The 17,665-nt window shown below is 34.9% G+C and overlaps 1 protein-coding gene and 1 long non-coding RNA gene across 17 annotated transcripts in view; one reads left to right on the plus strand and one right to left on the minus strand.

Moving 5' to 3' along the window:
• PPFIA2 (PTPRF interacting protein alpha 2) overlaps positions 1–17,665 on the plus strand; it is a 343,054-nt gene that overhangs the window by 173,904 nt on the left and 151,485 nt on the right. For 12 of the 16 annotated variants that reach the window (XM_083807695.1, XM_083807685.1, XM_083807694.1 and 9 more), the window contains one exon: positions 3,122–3,184. The exons of the other annotated variants lie outside the window; for them this stretch is intronic. In XM_083807695.1, coding sequence (XP_083663821.1) covers positions 3,122–3,184 — 63 coding nt within the window. The remainder of the gene's footprint in view (positions 1–3,121; positions 3,185–17,665) is intronic. 16 annotated transcript variants of the gene reach the window in all.
• Positions 11,138–17,315, minus strand: LOC310885091. Its single transcript, XR_014574553.1, has 2 exons — positions 14,907–17,315; positions 11,138–11,907 (listed from the first exon to the last, which is right to left on the minus strand). It is a non-coding gene; the product is annotated as an uncharacterized lncRNA (long non-coding RNA).

Genomic DNA, 17,665 nt, shown 5'->3' on the forward strand with positions numbered 1-17,665 from the left:
CTGTTTTAGACTTCCTGAACTTTCAGCTATTTCTAGCAGGTAAGTCTACAGAATTAGCTGAAACTGCATTTTATTTTAGTGCTTCCACAGAAGATTGAAGTTGTAGTCTCAGATATCCTTCTCACTGTTCACATGTAGCTGTGAAATGTAGGCCAGTTTGGTGCACATGCGGGTCATTATTCATGATTATCATCTGATGCAGTCATGGAAACTCCAGGAGGTGTAGCTTGGTTGTGTGTGTACCTAGAGGGTTTTTCACAGGTGATGCTTTTTCTTTTTGCACTCCATAATTTTTTTATTTTTTTTCAGATGTGCCACAGCCTCACAAAGGGCTTTTTTATATGGAAACCCAGCAGAGAGAGGAAAGGGTCCACCATTTAGGATATAGCTTGAAAATCTGTCCCTGTGTACGCGGTTCAGAGCAAACAGTAGTTGAAGCACTCATCCCAAGCCAGAACATATACATGCTTTGGTTTTGGATTCTCTCCCTGTTTTAATAGTTTATAGTCACTAGACTACAAAGTACTAAGTAGGTGTTATAATATTAAATGCTTTCTTGAATAGAATAAATATTTTATCAACATGCATGAGATGAGAATTGCCGCATTACTTATACTGCATAATTCATTCATGAATTTTGTATCTCAAAATTTAAATATGACAAAATATACTTGCCTTAACACACATAATTCGAAGACAAACAATTTTAGAAATAATGCACAGGTTTCACTCTTTTTATTGAATATTTTTATTTCAGTTCTCTTCCCTTGAACTTGACATAGTAGCTATACTATGAATATGGTTGCATAGGAAATTACCATAGCTGTAAGAAAACAGCCTTACATCCTTGAAAGATTAGAGATCACTCATTTCTAGTTATGTAAAATTTCCTGGCCTGAATAGTCAAAATATTGGACCTTAAACCTATTAGTTACTAGAATTAAGCACTGTTAATTTTATACCTTTCCTTAATAAACCTTTCATCATAGTTTTCCAAGAGAGAAAAAGGGGGAAATGTTTAAAACATAATTTGAAATAAATTGCTAAGATTACTTGGAGATTAGTGCTGTTAAAACAATTAGGTACAGAAAAGATGAATTAGATAACAGCGCAGATGCAGCAGTCAAAAGTGTACAGTAGTCCTCCTTTTCACATGAAAGGACAAAATTATCAGAAATCATCATATATAGTGTACATATTGTATGTATATAAATCAAACAATGTGCAATAAGTGTGTAAATAATTTACACATTGATCCAGGTGCATGTGTTTCCAACTTTTTTTAATAGTTGCATATGTAAAAACATTGAAATTAAATTTAATGAGTGATAGGCTAGTAATAAAGAAAGATGTATAGGACAAATACTGAATACATAAAGTTCATAATGTGTGTGTTTTGTTGTGCTGAGATATCGTTCATTTAAAACAGTGTCATGCTGACATAATGTGGGCTGTGTCTTCCTTACAAAATTCTGGATTAACAGTGTTCTGAAAATCCATCTAAACATTATCCATGAGTTGGCCACAAAGTTGCTTTGCATGGAAATGTTCTTTTCAAAAGTAGCTACTTTGTATGAAGTGAAATTTCCTTTAAAAATAATAAAAAATCATTATGAAAATGCTTTCAAATATTTAAGGGTGTGAATTTGAAGAACAGAAATTTGAGACAAGCAATATAAGAATTTGTCGGTAATGGCAGAATTGAGAGTTTTGCTTAAAATTCCAGATTTACTCTTTTTCTTCCCACTAATAGCATAATTATACTTTAAAGCATTGAAAGTCTAAAGTGCTTTCAAATATTTAAAAATTGTTACAAATCATAACGTGAAGTGCATTGGCAATATTTTTCATAGACAGAGAAAGATGCATACATGCCTGTGGCTAATATTAAAAATACTGAAAACATGCACATTTTAATTTCCTGCACAAATAAGTCACAACATAGTCAAGTTTAAATTCATCTTAAGTTATAACAGTAAAGTCATTATAAAACCCACATTGCATTATGTTGTATATTCAGATGTTATACGGTGCTATTACAAATGCTTGAATATTAAAATACTGCCTATTCAGAACTCTAAAAATACTGTCTATTCAGAACTCTATCAGTTATATATACATATATACTCTATCAATACCAGGTTTACCGAAGTGAGGTGGTAAATAGTCACAGAAGTAAAGTTTTGGTCAGTATGTACTTTGAGAGATGACAAAGCTCAACTATAATTAGGATGAATGTTATGTTTATTGTTACTCTCAACAATGGAAAGAAGTAGTTTAGAGGGTTAGTCTACAACTGTTTCTTCTAAGATGGCAGTCAGGGTAGATTGAACCAGATGTCTAAAATGTATTTATAAAACTTTTTGAAAAAATTCTGCTGTTAATTTCCTCTGAAGTAAATATTGAGATCTCAAAGAATGTAACCTAGTTAGATTGCCTACAGAATAATTTTTTATGTTGGGCTCTGCAAAAACACATGAAAAGGTAATGAAAAATGAAGGAAAATGGCATTTAATGTTAAAAAATATTCTTTAAAAGGGACTTTCAGATTTTTAACAACATATAACTTTTTGCATACTATTTTCCACTATTATGATTGTTTGGTACAATAGAGGAGTCTGAGTCAGCTTGAAAAAATTATCTGTTTAATAGGTAAATTCTTCCTTGCAATTTAATACTTTCTTGTGTGTCTGTCCGTAAACTGTTTAAATTTGAGTAATTTGGGGGAGAAAATCCTACTTTCCTTCTTTCTTGTGAAGGGGTCTATCTTGCTTTAGGTAGGGAACTCAGTTTAAAGCTAGCCTTCAAGGTACAATTATTTATCCACAGTTATCTGACTGTTTGACAATGTGTCAGAGTTCACTTCTGCAGAGCACGGTACAGAACACACAAATGATTTAATATTTGGTTGTTCTCAGCACTACATTAGCCAAGAGATGTAACGATACTTTTAATTTTTTCTTTGTGAATGTCAGTTGAGCCACATTTTTTTTCTCTCTGATCAGCTTGCTTGAATGACAATTAATAACATTCATCTTATTAACATTGTGTAATTTAAATATACTGTAGCACTTTATAAAATTCTGTTCCATTCAGCAGAATCTTTGAATCCCTTTTTCAGATGACCGTTGCTGCTGGTACGAGCATTGAGAATAACATTCAAAGGACCATATCCTGCCCTAATGTATGTTTTACATATCTTGGATATTTGTGTAATTTAAATGCAAAACATCCTTATGTGAATTTGATATTTTTTTGCCCACGGGAGCTTGTGCATCTTGAGGTTACTTCATAATATATGTTTCAGGGTCACTGAATATTGTACTACAAGTGAGGTCTCAGCCTATAAAAATACTGAACTAGTGTCATTTTTCTATATGATTTGATGGCACTACTAAATAAAGACAATGATAATATATTCACAGTTCCTTCTGAATTTACCTTGCTTCTCTCCCAGCTCAATGCTCTTGTCAGTTGAAATGACTAGAACAGCAGTAGACAAAATGAGGAAAGCAATGAGAAGCTATATTTATTCTACCTAACATTGTTCTAAATTGGATTTTAATATGAAGATGTGTAATACTAAATTTGGAAGAAAGGTAATTTCATTTTTCTTGCTTAAACAAATATATCCCATGATTTAAAATAGAAGAAAGGAAGAGTTACTACTGCTGATAAAAACAGAATAAGAAATCAATTTTTCTTAACGGAAAAAGCAATCTATTCACTTGTAGTATAATAGGTAATGTATCATTTTTTACTAAATCTGTTCAGAAAATGGAAAGTCATTGAGCCAAAATCGAGCTTGTATACATTAATGGGGTAACATGAATGGGAATTGGGATGTACTGCTGAGAAAATATTTTGGCTCTTCGTTATATAGAAACCATTTTTTATCATGTAATGTGTTTAGTAATTTACTTTACAGCTAAAATATATCTTATTTATAGGGGAACTGTCAGAAGGAGATCTAGATAAATATTTCCATCACCTTAAGTTCTTTTAAGATATCACATACAACCAAAGTACAAGTACTATACAGTTAAGAGAAAAAATACTGTGATTTAATATTGGCAAGAACTTAGTTCATCCACACTATCTAGAAAAGTAAAACAAACAAACACAAACAAAATAATAAACTTTACTCTTTTTTTTCTGGAAAGTTTATGTTTGAGAAATCCTTTATGCCACAATATGAGAAAATAATGCATCTGACTGCCTGAAACATTATGGATTTCTGGATACATCCCTTGAATGAACCAATACAATAACTTCTTGACTATGATTTGTACTGCTAGATTAATTTCAGGCTTGTTTATGTGCAGAGGAAAAAAGTTGCTCAATATAAAATATATGATTAATCCCCAATCTCTTCCAGATTTTCAGCATGATTTTAACTTTGGCAGGGCAATCTTAGCATTTCAGTCTGCAAATAGTACCATTTTTAATGAAAGACAATAATTCAAAAGTATGAAAAACTGCAGGATTTCAGATTTAGGTATTTTGGTATGTACCATTACTCCAGAGTTTTTTGGGGCATTTTATTATTTTATTATTTTAAGTTACATTAAGACAGACATAAATCAACATCACATAGATTACCTTTTCATTCTTTGGATTATATTCAATACCACCAAAATCAGTATGGGATTCATTAACTGCTGTTGAACAAGAATGTCCTTATTCCTGCCTTTAGAAATCACAAGAACCATCATTGTAAACTACAGTTGCTAATGATACCTCTCCCCTTAAAAAAAAAAAAAAAAAAAAAAAAAAAAAAAAAAAAAAGTTGTTTATTCTCTTTGGACTCCTGTTATTTTTATTTTTATTTTTTTCCTCCAAAAAGAAATATATCAAAATCCACAAGAATGGGAATAAAATTTAGAATTTGTTACATGCTCTTCTAACTGCATCTCCTGATTTTCCTGCCTAAAGTTTAATGTCAAATTTAATGTAGTTGTCTCTGCTCCAGAGACAGTGGAGGCTAGAGTCATTATCACCTGTCAGCTCTCTGAAAATATCAGTCTTTGTCCATGTACTAAAAAGGGGATCTAAAAGGTCATGTTGGCTTAGACATCTTGCTTATCGGTTATTAAAATAATGTAATACAAACTCTGCTTTCCCAGTTTAACTTGTTACTTATAGCAAAATTTACTTCACTAAGCTGTAGCCCTCTAAAAGACTGATGTGAATTAAGCTATGATACAGCTTCTTTCAATGAAGAAAACAAGGTACACAATTTCAAGAATCATCCCCTTAAAATGATGGAGGAATTGTGACTAAGTTGTCTTTTTTTCTTATCTTAAGCAGTAGGTTAGGTGAATAGCTTAAACTAGACATTAAGTCTCAAAGCTGAAACTTGGAAAAAATGTAATTCCTGTCTGGATAACAGTGAAAAATCTTGCAATGCAATTGGAAGACTGGGCTTCAGTATTTACCTCTGAATTCTCTCCACAAACTAAAAAGTCTTAAATGCTCTTTAATAAAAAAGTTAGTTCACATTCTAGATTTCACTTTTAGTGTGAACACTAAAAATAAAACTTCACGCTTAAAACTACTATTTTTCTCCTGCTGAGAAAATCATTCACAAATGGTGTGAAACAATTTCTTTCCATTATTTACTTTCACCCAAAGCCATTTTTAATTGGCCACGAGATCTAATATTAGATTCTCACTGTATGAATGCGTGGAAGCAACCAAATTCTTAACTCTAAAGACTTCTAATGAGGACATATTGTATTTTTTCTATTTCAAATTTTGAAATAATTCTCAATGAAAGTTTATCTTGTGCAGATGATCTTTATACTTGAACTCTGCAAATTTATTTCCTATTTTATCAGATTTCTGAATTTATAACAAAGCTTCTGGTTCAGAGACAGAATATGTTCCTTACCAACATCTACATGTCATCTGAAAGCACACAGCCTGCAGTAAGGGTAAAGAGTGGAAATCTGCACTTACCCCTTCACCCAGCATCTTGCAGGGTAGAAAGGGAAGGAGGAACATACCTTACATGTTCTTCTCTTGGCACAAGATCCTCCTGGGACACTGTAACAAATACAAAAGCAGATCCAGCTTCAGTTTTTAAAAAATAGTGTAACTGAAAAGAGTCATCAAAAAAATTCATGAATAATTTAAGTTTTTTTATTCATTCCTAAATCCTGTAGTCTCTTGATGTTTGAGAACCATTTATGAAGTCCCTCATTACTGAATAAAGCACACTTTCTTAGACTTTTTTGCAAGCACACTTTTATATTAACATATTAATATAGAATGTATTGTTCATGAGTCATGTATGCTAAAACGTGAGAAAAACACTTTATTACACCTAAGTAACATCTATTAATGATATTAATAATTAAACTAAGAAGCTATTTAAATATAAAGACTGTAGTACATTATTTTACTTCATAGAAATACACTGCATAGCTTGCAATAAAACTTAACAACAAAAAGAAACTGCTATATATTCAGGTTTGAGAACTCAGAAATTATGAGGAATTAAGGTGAAATTTTGTGGGCAGTTTTCCACAAATGAAAAATATAATTTCCATGCTGTTATTCTGTGAAGTTTACACCTCTACAGTCTTCATTATAGGCCTCAATTTACCTTTATTACCACATAAACTTTCTGTATTCTATTTCTCATTATTATAAATTGTTTACAGAGAAAAGCTGAGTGAAGAAAATTATATTGTAGACAATAGTAATATGCTATTATAGTTTATTCCCTTCTCTTGCATATTGTTTAGTACGATAGTAAGAAGCACTTACTCTCTTTCATGCAAGAAAGATATCATAAACCTTGATCATATCTATGCATGTGTATTATTTTTATATATTAGCTGTTGAACAATTAATACATTTGCAGTACACTTTGAAAACAAGAAACTTTTTCTTGATAAGAAGTAATTTCTGTAGATATACTCTTAGAGTTCACATGAGTTCTAATATGCCTGGATGGACATCAGTGATGGATATAGAGTCATTTAGATGGAACTGTCTAGCATACTCTGATATTTCTATGCCATTACTCGATGTCTGGAAACAATGCAAGCTAATGGTCAGAACAAATCCAAGACACTTTGTATGCAGATCCAATTGCTGTAGTTGCGTGACCTTGAGATTCTGCAAAATAGGGGTATTAATACTTCTTTAGAGCTCCTTAATGTAAACAGTAAAAATGTAAACAACAAAATATAAAAGGCAGGTATTAAACATTATGTTTTCTTCATTCAAGACAGCAGAACTTAAAGGGGGGGGGCGAGGAGGGGTGAGAGCTGTTAATGTGCTCTGTATAATAAAATAAAACATCTTTCACTGTATATATTTGAAAACAAAACTAATTATTTCATTTTGAACAAGTACAAAACAATGCACCATTCTGCTACTGTTTCCATGGAAAAGACACATTTGTTCTGTGTAAAGGGATGCACACCTTAAGAATTCTTGACAGAGATTTCACAAGTTTGAAAGTAAATACTTTGGAAATTCAGGGCCTTTAAAATGCCAGCGTATGTGATTTGGGCTGCTTTGTTTGGGTAGATGTTTTTATTAGTTGTGTAGCTTAATGAGAGTAAATTTTTAACATAAATGTTTTTGACTGTCTGATGGCTTTAGGCAAGATATATGGCATATATAGAGATATTTTATCCAGAAGTTCTGTATGAAAACAGCAGTTTGCCTATGCTTTATCAAACTCTACTGCTATGCAGTGTCTTTTAAAACTTTTTTTTCATTTGTCAGCAATCTTAATTCTTTACACTATTTCTAAAGTTTTTGAGGGGATGGTTACAGTGAGGAAGAGAGATGAGAGAAAGCTTTGATAAAATACAGATACCTTAAAATATTTTAAATGAGAATGAAACTGCATTTCCCGTGTTTTTTTTTGATATAAATAAAGATGTTCATGTGAATAGGCTGAGCGTTTAAGCCAAATGCCTTTATTTTCAGAAAAGCTGAAATCATTTTATTTTTTTTTTCCTGTCCTGGGAATGTTTCTGAGATTGAGAGGGAAAAAAAAAATAATAATCCAGAACTACTGGACATAGGAACAAAAAGTCAGAAGCCTAAACATAATTGAAATCTCCAACCTTTATCAGGGAGCTATGAAAGCTCCTTGACCTTTTAGCTGAACACCTTCAGCTCTTTCAGCCTTCACAGGATTCAGGGATTTACCAAAGAGTGGCCTACCTCTTGAAGATACAAACACATTTTATGTGATTGGCACACCTTCAGGTGTCAGACCCCGTTAGCATTCAGATGTGTTACTTTATCCATGGGTAAAAAAAGGGGGAAAAAAAAGAAGAAAAAAAAAAAGTGGATTTCTGTTCTCAAGCTTTTATCCAAACTCTGTACTTCTGATTTTAGGAGTTACTTCATTAACAAATAAAATTCTAAACAGAAAAGCAAATTCAGTTAGTTCTCACTGCCGATGACAATATTTTTAACACGACACTAATTTTTTGGCTGTCATCTCCCATTTCCATGCCACAGGACCAGCAAATTGCATGGTGTAGACCTCTTGTCAGGCAATTAGCTGTCAGATCTGCCATTTGCCCAGCTGTGCCAAGTGTGTTAAATCCAAAGTTAGAAAGAGAGAGCAGCAGCGCACTACAAATGGGGAAATGTGTCACTAGCAAATACGTGTCTTAGGAACAGCATGCTGTCCTGTTCCTCAAGTGTGTGACCACACACACCCATGGTAATGCTGACATGGACAGTGACTGTGTCCCAGCATAGCACTCCAACGTGTTTCTGTGCCGTTTGGACTGACAGTCCCAATGCATTGATTCCAGTGATGTGAGAGATTAAAAATCAGGAATTAAGAGCTGTAGCACTGTTCACAAGCAATTCACAGGGAACAATACTCAGATGATATCTGAGTTGTTCCACACTCTTTTAATTTTGATTTTTAATATGCACTAGGAACGGACTCGATGCCATATGGTTAGATCTGTTACCGACTACAGCACGCCAATTTATAGCTTACCTGTTGTACCCTGGGAGAGGAAACCACTTAAAAATCAATATAACGATGAACAGTGTATTAAAAAAGCATTGCCTAGGTTCACAGAAACTGGATGCTACTAGATAGCTTTACTGAGCAGGTCCGCAGGTATGATGTACCCAGGACCCTGTCTGTGGTGCCCTGGGAGGCTTCACGTTGTTGTGGGCTGACCTTGACCTCCCCGCTGTGCATGGGGGCCACACGGGCTGGCTATCTGCTCCAGCACCTGGAGCACCTCCTCCTCTTCTGACCATACCATTCCCTCTGCTGTTTCTTGCTCTTTTTGTTTTCTCCTCCTTTCTTTTTCCCTCTTTATTAAATAGTTTCCCCAAGGTGCCCCCGGGGTGGCTGCTGGGCCCAGACAAGCCCTGTGGTGAGGCCACTGGAGCTGGCTGGGACCAGCCATGTCCAGCATGGGGCAGCCCCGGCCTCTCCTCACAGAGGCCCCTGCAGCCCCCTGACACTGCCAGGGCACCTGCACACAGCTCACCTGTGTAGCCATATGCTAAGCATCCCTCATGTACTCAAATCTACAAACAGGTATGAGCGCTGCCCATGTCCACCTTATAACTAATGTGAAAATGTCTAGGTTTTAGACATTATTTTGGTTGTTTGATAATGTTTTGCCTCTGTATTAATAATGAGACAAATATTAGTATAATCACCAGAATACAGATGGGAATATATTGTCCCAAGGCAGAGATGTAATGCGTTTTTCTAGTTAACAGTGATGCTCCTTGATGCTTTCAGCTCTTAAGGAATAGGCATTTGTCTTGGAGAACAGGTACATTAGAGCCACTAATTGGTAATGACTGAGAACTACCTCATTTGGCAAAGGCCAATTGGCAAATTCTTTTGCAAGGATATAAGAATGTCACTTATCCTGTTGCTCTGTTATTGCTGCTATTTGCCCAAATGTTACCGCTGAGACTTTCCTGACCACTTTTTATACTGAGTTAAGAGGGCTGGAAAGAGAGTTTGACTCTTTTCTGCAGCTGCTAGCAGTCTCAGTCATCATCCACTTCTAATAATATCAACTCAGCTTTATTCAGTTGCAAGGCTCTGTATTCACTTTCACACCATCTTGAATCGAAATGAAGTTTACATTCTAACATTCTCACATTCCTAGCATTCTTACTGGTCCTAATGAAAAAGCCACCAAACACAAAACCAGCAAAGGTCAAAACTGTCCCTTTGACCAATCAGACAGTGGAAGAAATTATCCTCAAAAAATGACTGGTGTGCTTCTTGGCAAATATAAGCCTAAATGGATTTAGAAAATCCTTTTAAATGTTTATTTATCTGCCTTGCCACATGGCTGTCATGTACTGTGATTTTGTTAGCATTACAATGTGAAGTTACGTTTAATCTATTCAAGGCATGGATAATTGCCACTCACTGTGATCAGTGAAAGTCTGTGGTAAAAAGCTCACTGACTGTCATTTGAGACTAGGATTTGAACTATTTGAGATATCTAGCAGCTTCTTAGTAATAATCTTTTGTGTGTATTTGTTTGTTTTAAATAGTGTTAATGTGCTGATGTTTCAATTAAATGTAAGCATCTGATTAAACATCTTCAGCTCTAATTTTTATAAAAAAGAATTAACGCTGGTTGCTTGTAACCTGATCAGTGCATCAAATCACAGGCTTATTTTTCCACAAACAATATCACCGTTACTTTTTGCTTTAATTACATGTACATTTTTATAACTGCTAAAGATGTTGACTGATTCCTGGAAGTTTAAATAGTCAGTTATTGTGAAAGGAATGTTATTCACCATCTACAATACTTTTCAAACCCCCAAAAGATTAAATGTTCCCAAATTGCAGGCTATAATGACAATAAACAGTAAGTTCATAGAGCATCAGTCCTTGCTTCTTCTGTTTAATATTGATGTTCAACAGTTTAGCAGTGTTGTCCTGGTACTAAACTTTCAGAATGTCAAATTGTATCTTTATGTGGTGAAGTTTATAAACACAAGGGTTATCTCACAATTGTGCTTCAGGTGTTCAATGGGTCCTCATGTTACCCTGTGACTCTTGTTTGCTGCTCACAGCTGTGATCAAAGCACGTTGCTGTTGTTGGTGGGCTGTTGCCCACCTGCCTTGTGTGCCTGGGTGTTCCTCTCCCTGGAAACAATGACCAGAGATACAAACCATGCTGATTTGAGTGGGGATGTGCCTGGGACAATTTAACCCAGCAAATGGAAAAAGTAGCTTTTCCCCAGCATAGATGTAGCTGAGATGAATATGGTGCCAGGGATATTTGATTTAAAATAGAATTGGTTTCTAAAACCATTTGGAAATAGTTTCTAAAATTGTAGCTGTAATCCATGTAAATGCATCTAAATTCCTCAGAAGATGATAGAAAGCTTTGTATGTCTGACAGGTAACCAGAGAAATCAGCTGTTTTAATGAATTAAAACAGTGTTCCTTTGATCTAAATCCCATAATACAAAACTTCTCTCATTTTAATGGACAGTAGCTGCTAGTATTGTGGTTTCTATTTCTAGTAATAACAGTAGTTTAGAGTCTGAGAATAAAATTGAGGACAACATGACCCCCACAGATGTTCAGAAAGCCCAATCTTAAGATTTGCTTACATGCTTACAGTTAGAGCTATACATAGAATTCAAATTAAAATCATTGTAGTGTCTAAAACAAATATATTTGCCTGGTGATATAATGAGGTTGGAGCTAGGACATCAGTACTGCTAATAATTAATGTTGATCAATGCTGAAACATAATATTGTTGTTGAGGTCTTCTGGCCTCTCTTGCTTTTGGTGCACAGCTACTGCTTAATAAATCTGGGAGTCTTTCTCTTGCTGCTGTTGTGCTTTGCTGGAACCCAGGGCAGGCAGAGAAGAAAGCTCTCTTGAGGGGAAAAATCCCATGCTAGAAAGAAATAAAGATGAGATTGAAAAAGGCAGCCTAGGACTGGAAGGGGAAGGAAAACAATGATGAAACATTAAGCTTGGAGTCTGGAAGCAGGAGAAGGACCAGAGACACCAGTGTGAACAGGATCTGGTGGCTGTGAGACAGTGAGATGGGCTGATGAGACATAAAGTGGAGAAGGAAGGTTTCAACGACATAGCTCTCCCAGATGAAAAAAAGAAAAGAAAAAAAAAAAGAAAGAAAGAAAAAAAAGCAGATTATTGAAATGAAAACTTTTCGTGGAACTGTGTCAGTTTTCACAAGAAAGATATCTCATGTCTACATCTTGAGGGAGGGTGGAAGCACGACAGATGTGCCCCCTCAGGAAGTACCTTGAGTTCCAATAGAAGAAACCATAAATGATGGTGTAATGGTGGCTTATGGGCACAAAGCACTTCTATAGACAACCATAATCCTGGTATTGGCACCAAAAAGACACTCTTGCACTCTTCTGAGAGAATTTTACTGTAATTCTATTTACATACAAATATATTACATTTCAAGTGGCTAGAAAGAAATTGTGTTGTAGTTGTTTCCTCAGCCAATAGTTCTGGTTTATTAAATCGCTAATAGTTGTCTGCTAAGAAGAAACAAACATGCCCCAAGAAATAAAAGGAATTATTTTAAAGGTCAGTATTACTTAAGCACTTGTTTCATGCTTTCAGCAGATTTGAGTTAGAAATAATTGGAAAGCATACTAATATTGCATGTGACGGATCAGAGGAAAAAGCTTACACAAAAGACTATGTTTTGAATTTCTTCAGTGCCTCAAGGAAGTGTTTGACTTGGAAATGCATAAATGCTTTATACAGCAATGATTAAATATAATACTAAGGCAAAGATTAAACTTGATTTCAGTTTCCCAGAGGAGATACCAAGAAGGAAAAAAAATCTATACTGTGAGAACTCTAAACTGTATATCTCTAATATAGCATATTTATTTTCCTTATCTGAGGGGCCATGATGACACATCATTTAACGAAATTCCTAAAAGAAATTCTCCTGCCAGTGTTACAGTTACTTTCTAATGCTGCTATAGTGCAAAGTAGTTTATGTTTACAATAAAATAGAAGTGGGAATATAATCTGTAGAGTTTTGGTTTCACCTGACCTTTGAATTGGACCATTGCTTTTCCATTCATATGTAGTAAACCTATTAACGGTTATCTGGGTAGTAGTACAGCAAATTTTGAAAGTTTTCTTTTTTTTTTTTCCATTTAAATTGTTGTTACATTTAATCTAGGTAAAGAACACAAGAACAAAATTATTTTAGAAGATGTTGATGATGTCATCCATCATTTATTTTTCTGATGTTTACTACAGATAATTATTATTTGTATGTAAAATATGTGCTTTTTATCTATGCATGAGCACTTTTGTATTATACATCTTACAGACCCAATGATATCAAATTATTACCATCAACTAGGTTTTTACTCTCTTATTTCCTATCTTGTATTTTACATTTTAAAAAACATAATTATACAGTAAAGCATAATTATAGGGTAGGGAAAAGTGTGAAGAGGTGGATGATTTGAAATAAGGGAAATATTTAAAAATTAAACAGAAAGGACAAAAGGAAACATTTATTTAGAGAAAAGTGAGCAGAAAAGAGCCTTATGAAAATAATTCTAGAAAGTCCTCCTGTAGTCTGCTAGACACATTAAAATTCTCTCTTAAACATACACTTTTTATTCCAAGGACAATGAACAAATTTTGCTGCCATAACTTCTCGATTTTGATGCATATTGACTTACTTCTTGTTTTTATTATTCTTGCACTTGGACCAGCAAACTGTTTAAGTTTGGGATAAGTTTTATACAGATGGAAAAAGAATAATTTTCATATCTTAGTTTTTAGGAGATTAAGCAGCAGACTTTTCAAGAATTGTGTGATTCTAAGTTTCTAGAGTAGTGTGAATGTAATTCTGAAAAATGGATAGCAAGAAATCAAAATAAATTTGACATAAAGTGAATAACTTCCTGTTTTAAAAATGCTAATTTTAAAAATATGTTTGAAGAAATTAACTTATTTTAGTTTACTTTTTATTATTATTAAATTAAATATTATTAATCCTAGCTCACATTAGAAAGTCTGCTTTTTCTCACTGTCAGGCAAAAGGAGTTTTATATCTCCATTTAGTTTGAGAAAGTTTTTTTGTTCTTTTGTTTGTTTGTTTGTTTTAGGCAAGTATTATTAATGAGTCTTTGTTAGGAATCATTACTGTGTTTAAATTAGTTTTTTTTCTCAAATATTAGACTCAAATTTCATAATACATTTTTATTTGCTCCATAAACAGTCTCTCTGTTGTTTCACTTTAGGCAGAAGAAAATAGATACAGTACTCACCACTTTTTCAGCTCAATCAATTATACATATTGGGTAAGAATCAATATTTATCTTGAGAATGAATCAATTTTGATTGATAGCTATACTCTTAAATACAGACTTTGAAAAGATGTAGTTTCTCAAGATATATTATTTACTATTAGGTAAAGTTAATCAATATGTGATTTACCTGGCTGGCTATTTAAAATAATATAATTTGTCATAAATGATATGGACTGGAGCCGGAAGTGTGCCTCTAACTCCAGGTTATGCTGTCACACTGATCGTCTTGCATTATTTTTATTTTAATGCATTTACACCTCTTCTAACTCAGAACTCAAAGCCAAATGAAGTTGATAAAAGCAGATGAAGGGCAGAAAAAGGACCAAGAAGTCGTAATATGTTTAGTATTTATAAAATGAGTTATATAGTGAGACCTATGACATATCCTGTATTGAACTATATTTTGCAGACACAATTCGTCCATTTTTTTTTTCTCCAGGAGACATGAAAAGACTGGAAATGATAGTCCATTTCAATCCTGTGAATTACTCAGTCACCAGAAACAAGTATACTATTCACAGGTAGGAAAAACAGCTGTTCCTAAGGGCAAGCGTAGGAACATACCACATACCTGCTAGATACCTTTGTGCTGTTTTCTTCCATAGGACAGTCCAGTCTTATGACCTCCTGCCCACAAACAACATAACATTTCCATTAATGTTCAGTTTGTATATCCGTTTGAGAACAAATCTGAGCTCTTACAGTGGTTTGGTTTAAAGATCTCATTTAAGCTGCAACTCCAGGACCATCTGTTCAGGCAGCATACACCTGGGGGTAGTTTTAGTGTGCAGTAGCTGTAGCTTCTTTTGCAAAGAAACATGAGTTACAGAGTATGAAGAGAGGTTTCAGGGACTATTTTGTGTTTAAATTCCCTTTTGGGGAGCTATGAATGTATGACTTGCATGTATTTTAGCTTGTCCAAAATCCTCCAAAGGTATCTCATCCCATCCACTTCCTCATCACTCCTTTAAAATACCCCATTTTCATATGACAAAAATTATGACTCATTTGCAGTTATTCATTCATTAGTGTACCTGGAAACAAAAGGCCTTGTTTTTTTCCCATGAAAAATTACCTATTTATTAAAATATGACACCTAGTAAATAGCATGCTTTTATTCTTCCATTGCACACGAGAATGAGATCATCTGCTGACCACATCTCTTCCTCAGCCCATTAAATCACGCACTTTGCAGCTGTCAGCCAATTAAATGAGGTTTCTCTGATAATATAAATGAACTTTATTTGGCCTCAACAAGAGCATTTGCCCAAGATCAAGACCAGGAGGAGAGTGAAGAAAGGGGCAACACTGGTAAACACTTAGGAATTCTTAGCACAGTCAGGGTGTCAGGGACAGGAACCCCCCTGCAAGACAACTTCAGTCCTAAGACTCAGCCAGATGGTACACCAGCCATCTGTGGATTTTATTATTATTATTATGCCAGCCACATAGACAACTCGCACTGCAATTTGGGATTCACAAGCTGTGGCAGCAGACACCTCTGTATCTGGCATAAATGTACACTGCTGCTTATTCCAGAAGGCACCCAAAGGGAGGGGAAGCACTCTAAGCTACAGCTACACTGTGGAAATTTCCCATGGCTGGAAGCAATCATCCATAGCAGTAAGCTGTTACAGCAGACCCAGCACAATTTACCTCCAGGACCACTAGCTCTCAACCAGAGCAGGTTTGGTTTGGGAGTTGATATGAGCCAGAGACAGTAAGACACTGAGCGATTTGGCGATGGCTACCACATTCTGAAGGCTGAGAAAGAGTAATTAGCATAGTTTTGACCAGACTATGCCATTTTGCCTCTACTCTTGAAGTGTTTCAAGTTTTCACTTGCAGCTTCTGGTGGGATATAGAAGAATGTACTGGTGTTCCCTCGGTCTTCATCTACACAAACTGTACCGGGTCTGGCTGGGACGGAGTTAACTTTCCCTCCACCAGCCCATACAGTGCTGTGCTCTGCACTTGTAGCTAGAACAGCACTGGTATCACACCAATGTCTTGTCTATTGCTGAGCAGTGCTGGCACAGCACCAAGACTCCCTCCAAGCCTGCAGGAGGCTGGGGGTGGGCAAGAAGAGTGGAGGGGACATCACCAGGGCAGCTGACCTAAACCGACCAAAGGGATATTCCATACCGTATGGTGTCACACTCAGCAATAAAAGGGGGAATGGGGAAGAAGAGGGAGGGCTCTCATTATGAAGACATCTGTCCTCCCCAACAACTGCTATGTGTATTGAGGCCCTGCTTCCCAGGATGTGGCCAAACATCACTCATTGATGGGAAGTAGAGAATAATTTTTTCTCTCTCTCTGTGCTTCCATGCAGCCTTGGCTTGGTTTTTTTGTTTGTTTGTTTGTTTTTGTTTGTTTGTTTTTTGTTTATTTGTTTGGTTGTTGTTTGGTTGGTTGTTTTTGTTTTGTTTTGTTTCCTTTTTCCTTCTTCTTCCTTATCCCCTTAATTAAATTACCCTTATCTCAACCTGTGAACCTTATTTTCTTTCCAGCATACTGTCTTCTTCCCTCCCTCTTCTTTTGAGGAGGGGGAGTGAGAGAACAGTTGTGGTGTGGTTTAACTGCCTAACAAGGTGAAACCACCACACAAACATGCATTGTTAGTTCTCAAGCCTGTCAAAAGGCCCATATGCTTTGCAATAATATATTTGTTGCTACATTCTTCATTGCTATTTTCATATACTATTCTTTTACTTGAATATTACACACATTTTTAATTATGTCATTCCACTGTAGAAGATTACTGAAATCTAGAGGTTACTTCTGTGTTGTTGAAATTCTTATCTTGAGATTAATTTGTTTTGTGTTTGTTTGTGTTTTATTTTGTTTTGTTTTTGTTTTTTTACTTATGAGAGTTAGCTATTGTTTACATATTTTTCTTTTAACTCCCATCAGTTTTGATTATTGTTCAGATTTCTAGTATTATTTTGTTTGTTTTCCTGCTTACAATTTAATACACTTTTCAAAGTTGGTTCATTTTGCTAAAAAAGAAGAGTTTACTATTAGTCAGGAAAAAGAGGAATATTACACTCATGATGTTGCTTCTACCTAAAAATGAGAAAAATAATAGAAATGAGAGCACCAACTGAAAAGTTAGCTGATGTCAACAGGTAGCATGGTCCAAGCTGTTGACCCAAGAGTCTATAAAGGAAGAGGTAGCAATAAAAACATTGAAGGAGAGCACACTCAATACAGACCCATCAAGCTGTAAATTCTACCATATGAAAGTGTTTAATTCAGCTCTCCACTGGATTTTCTGTTTTGTCATCCCAGGTGGCTATGATGTCTATCTTTTATCATTTATGTTGA

The sequence above is a fragment of the Anser anser genome, assembly GCF_964211835.1.
Source record: "Anser anser genome assembly, chromosome: 1".
Classification (NCBI taxonomy): Eukaryota; Metazoa; Chordata; class Aves; order Anseriformes; family Anatidae; genus Anser; species Anser anser.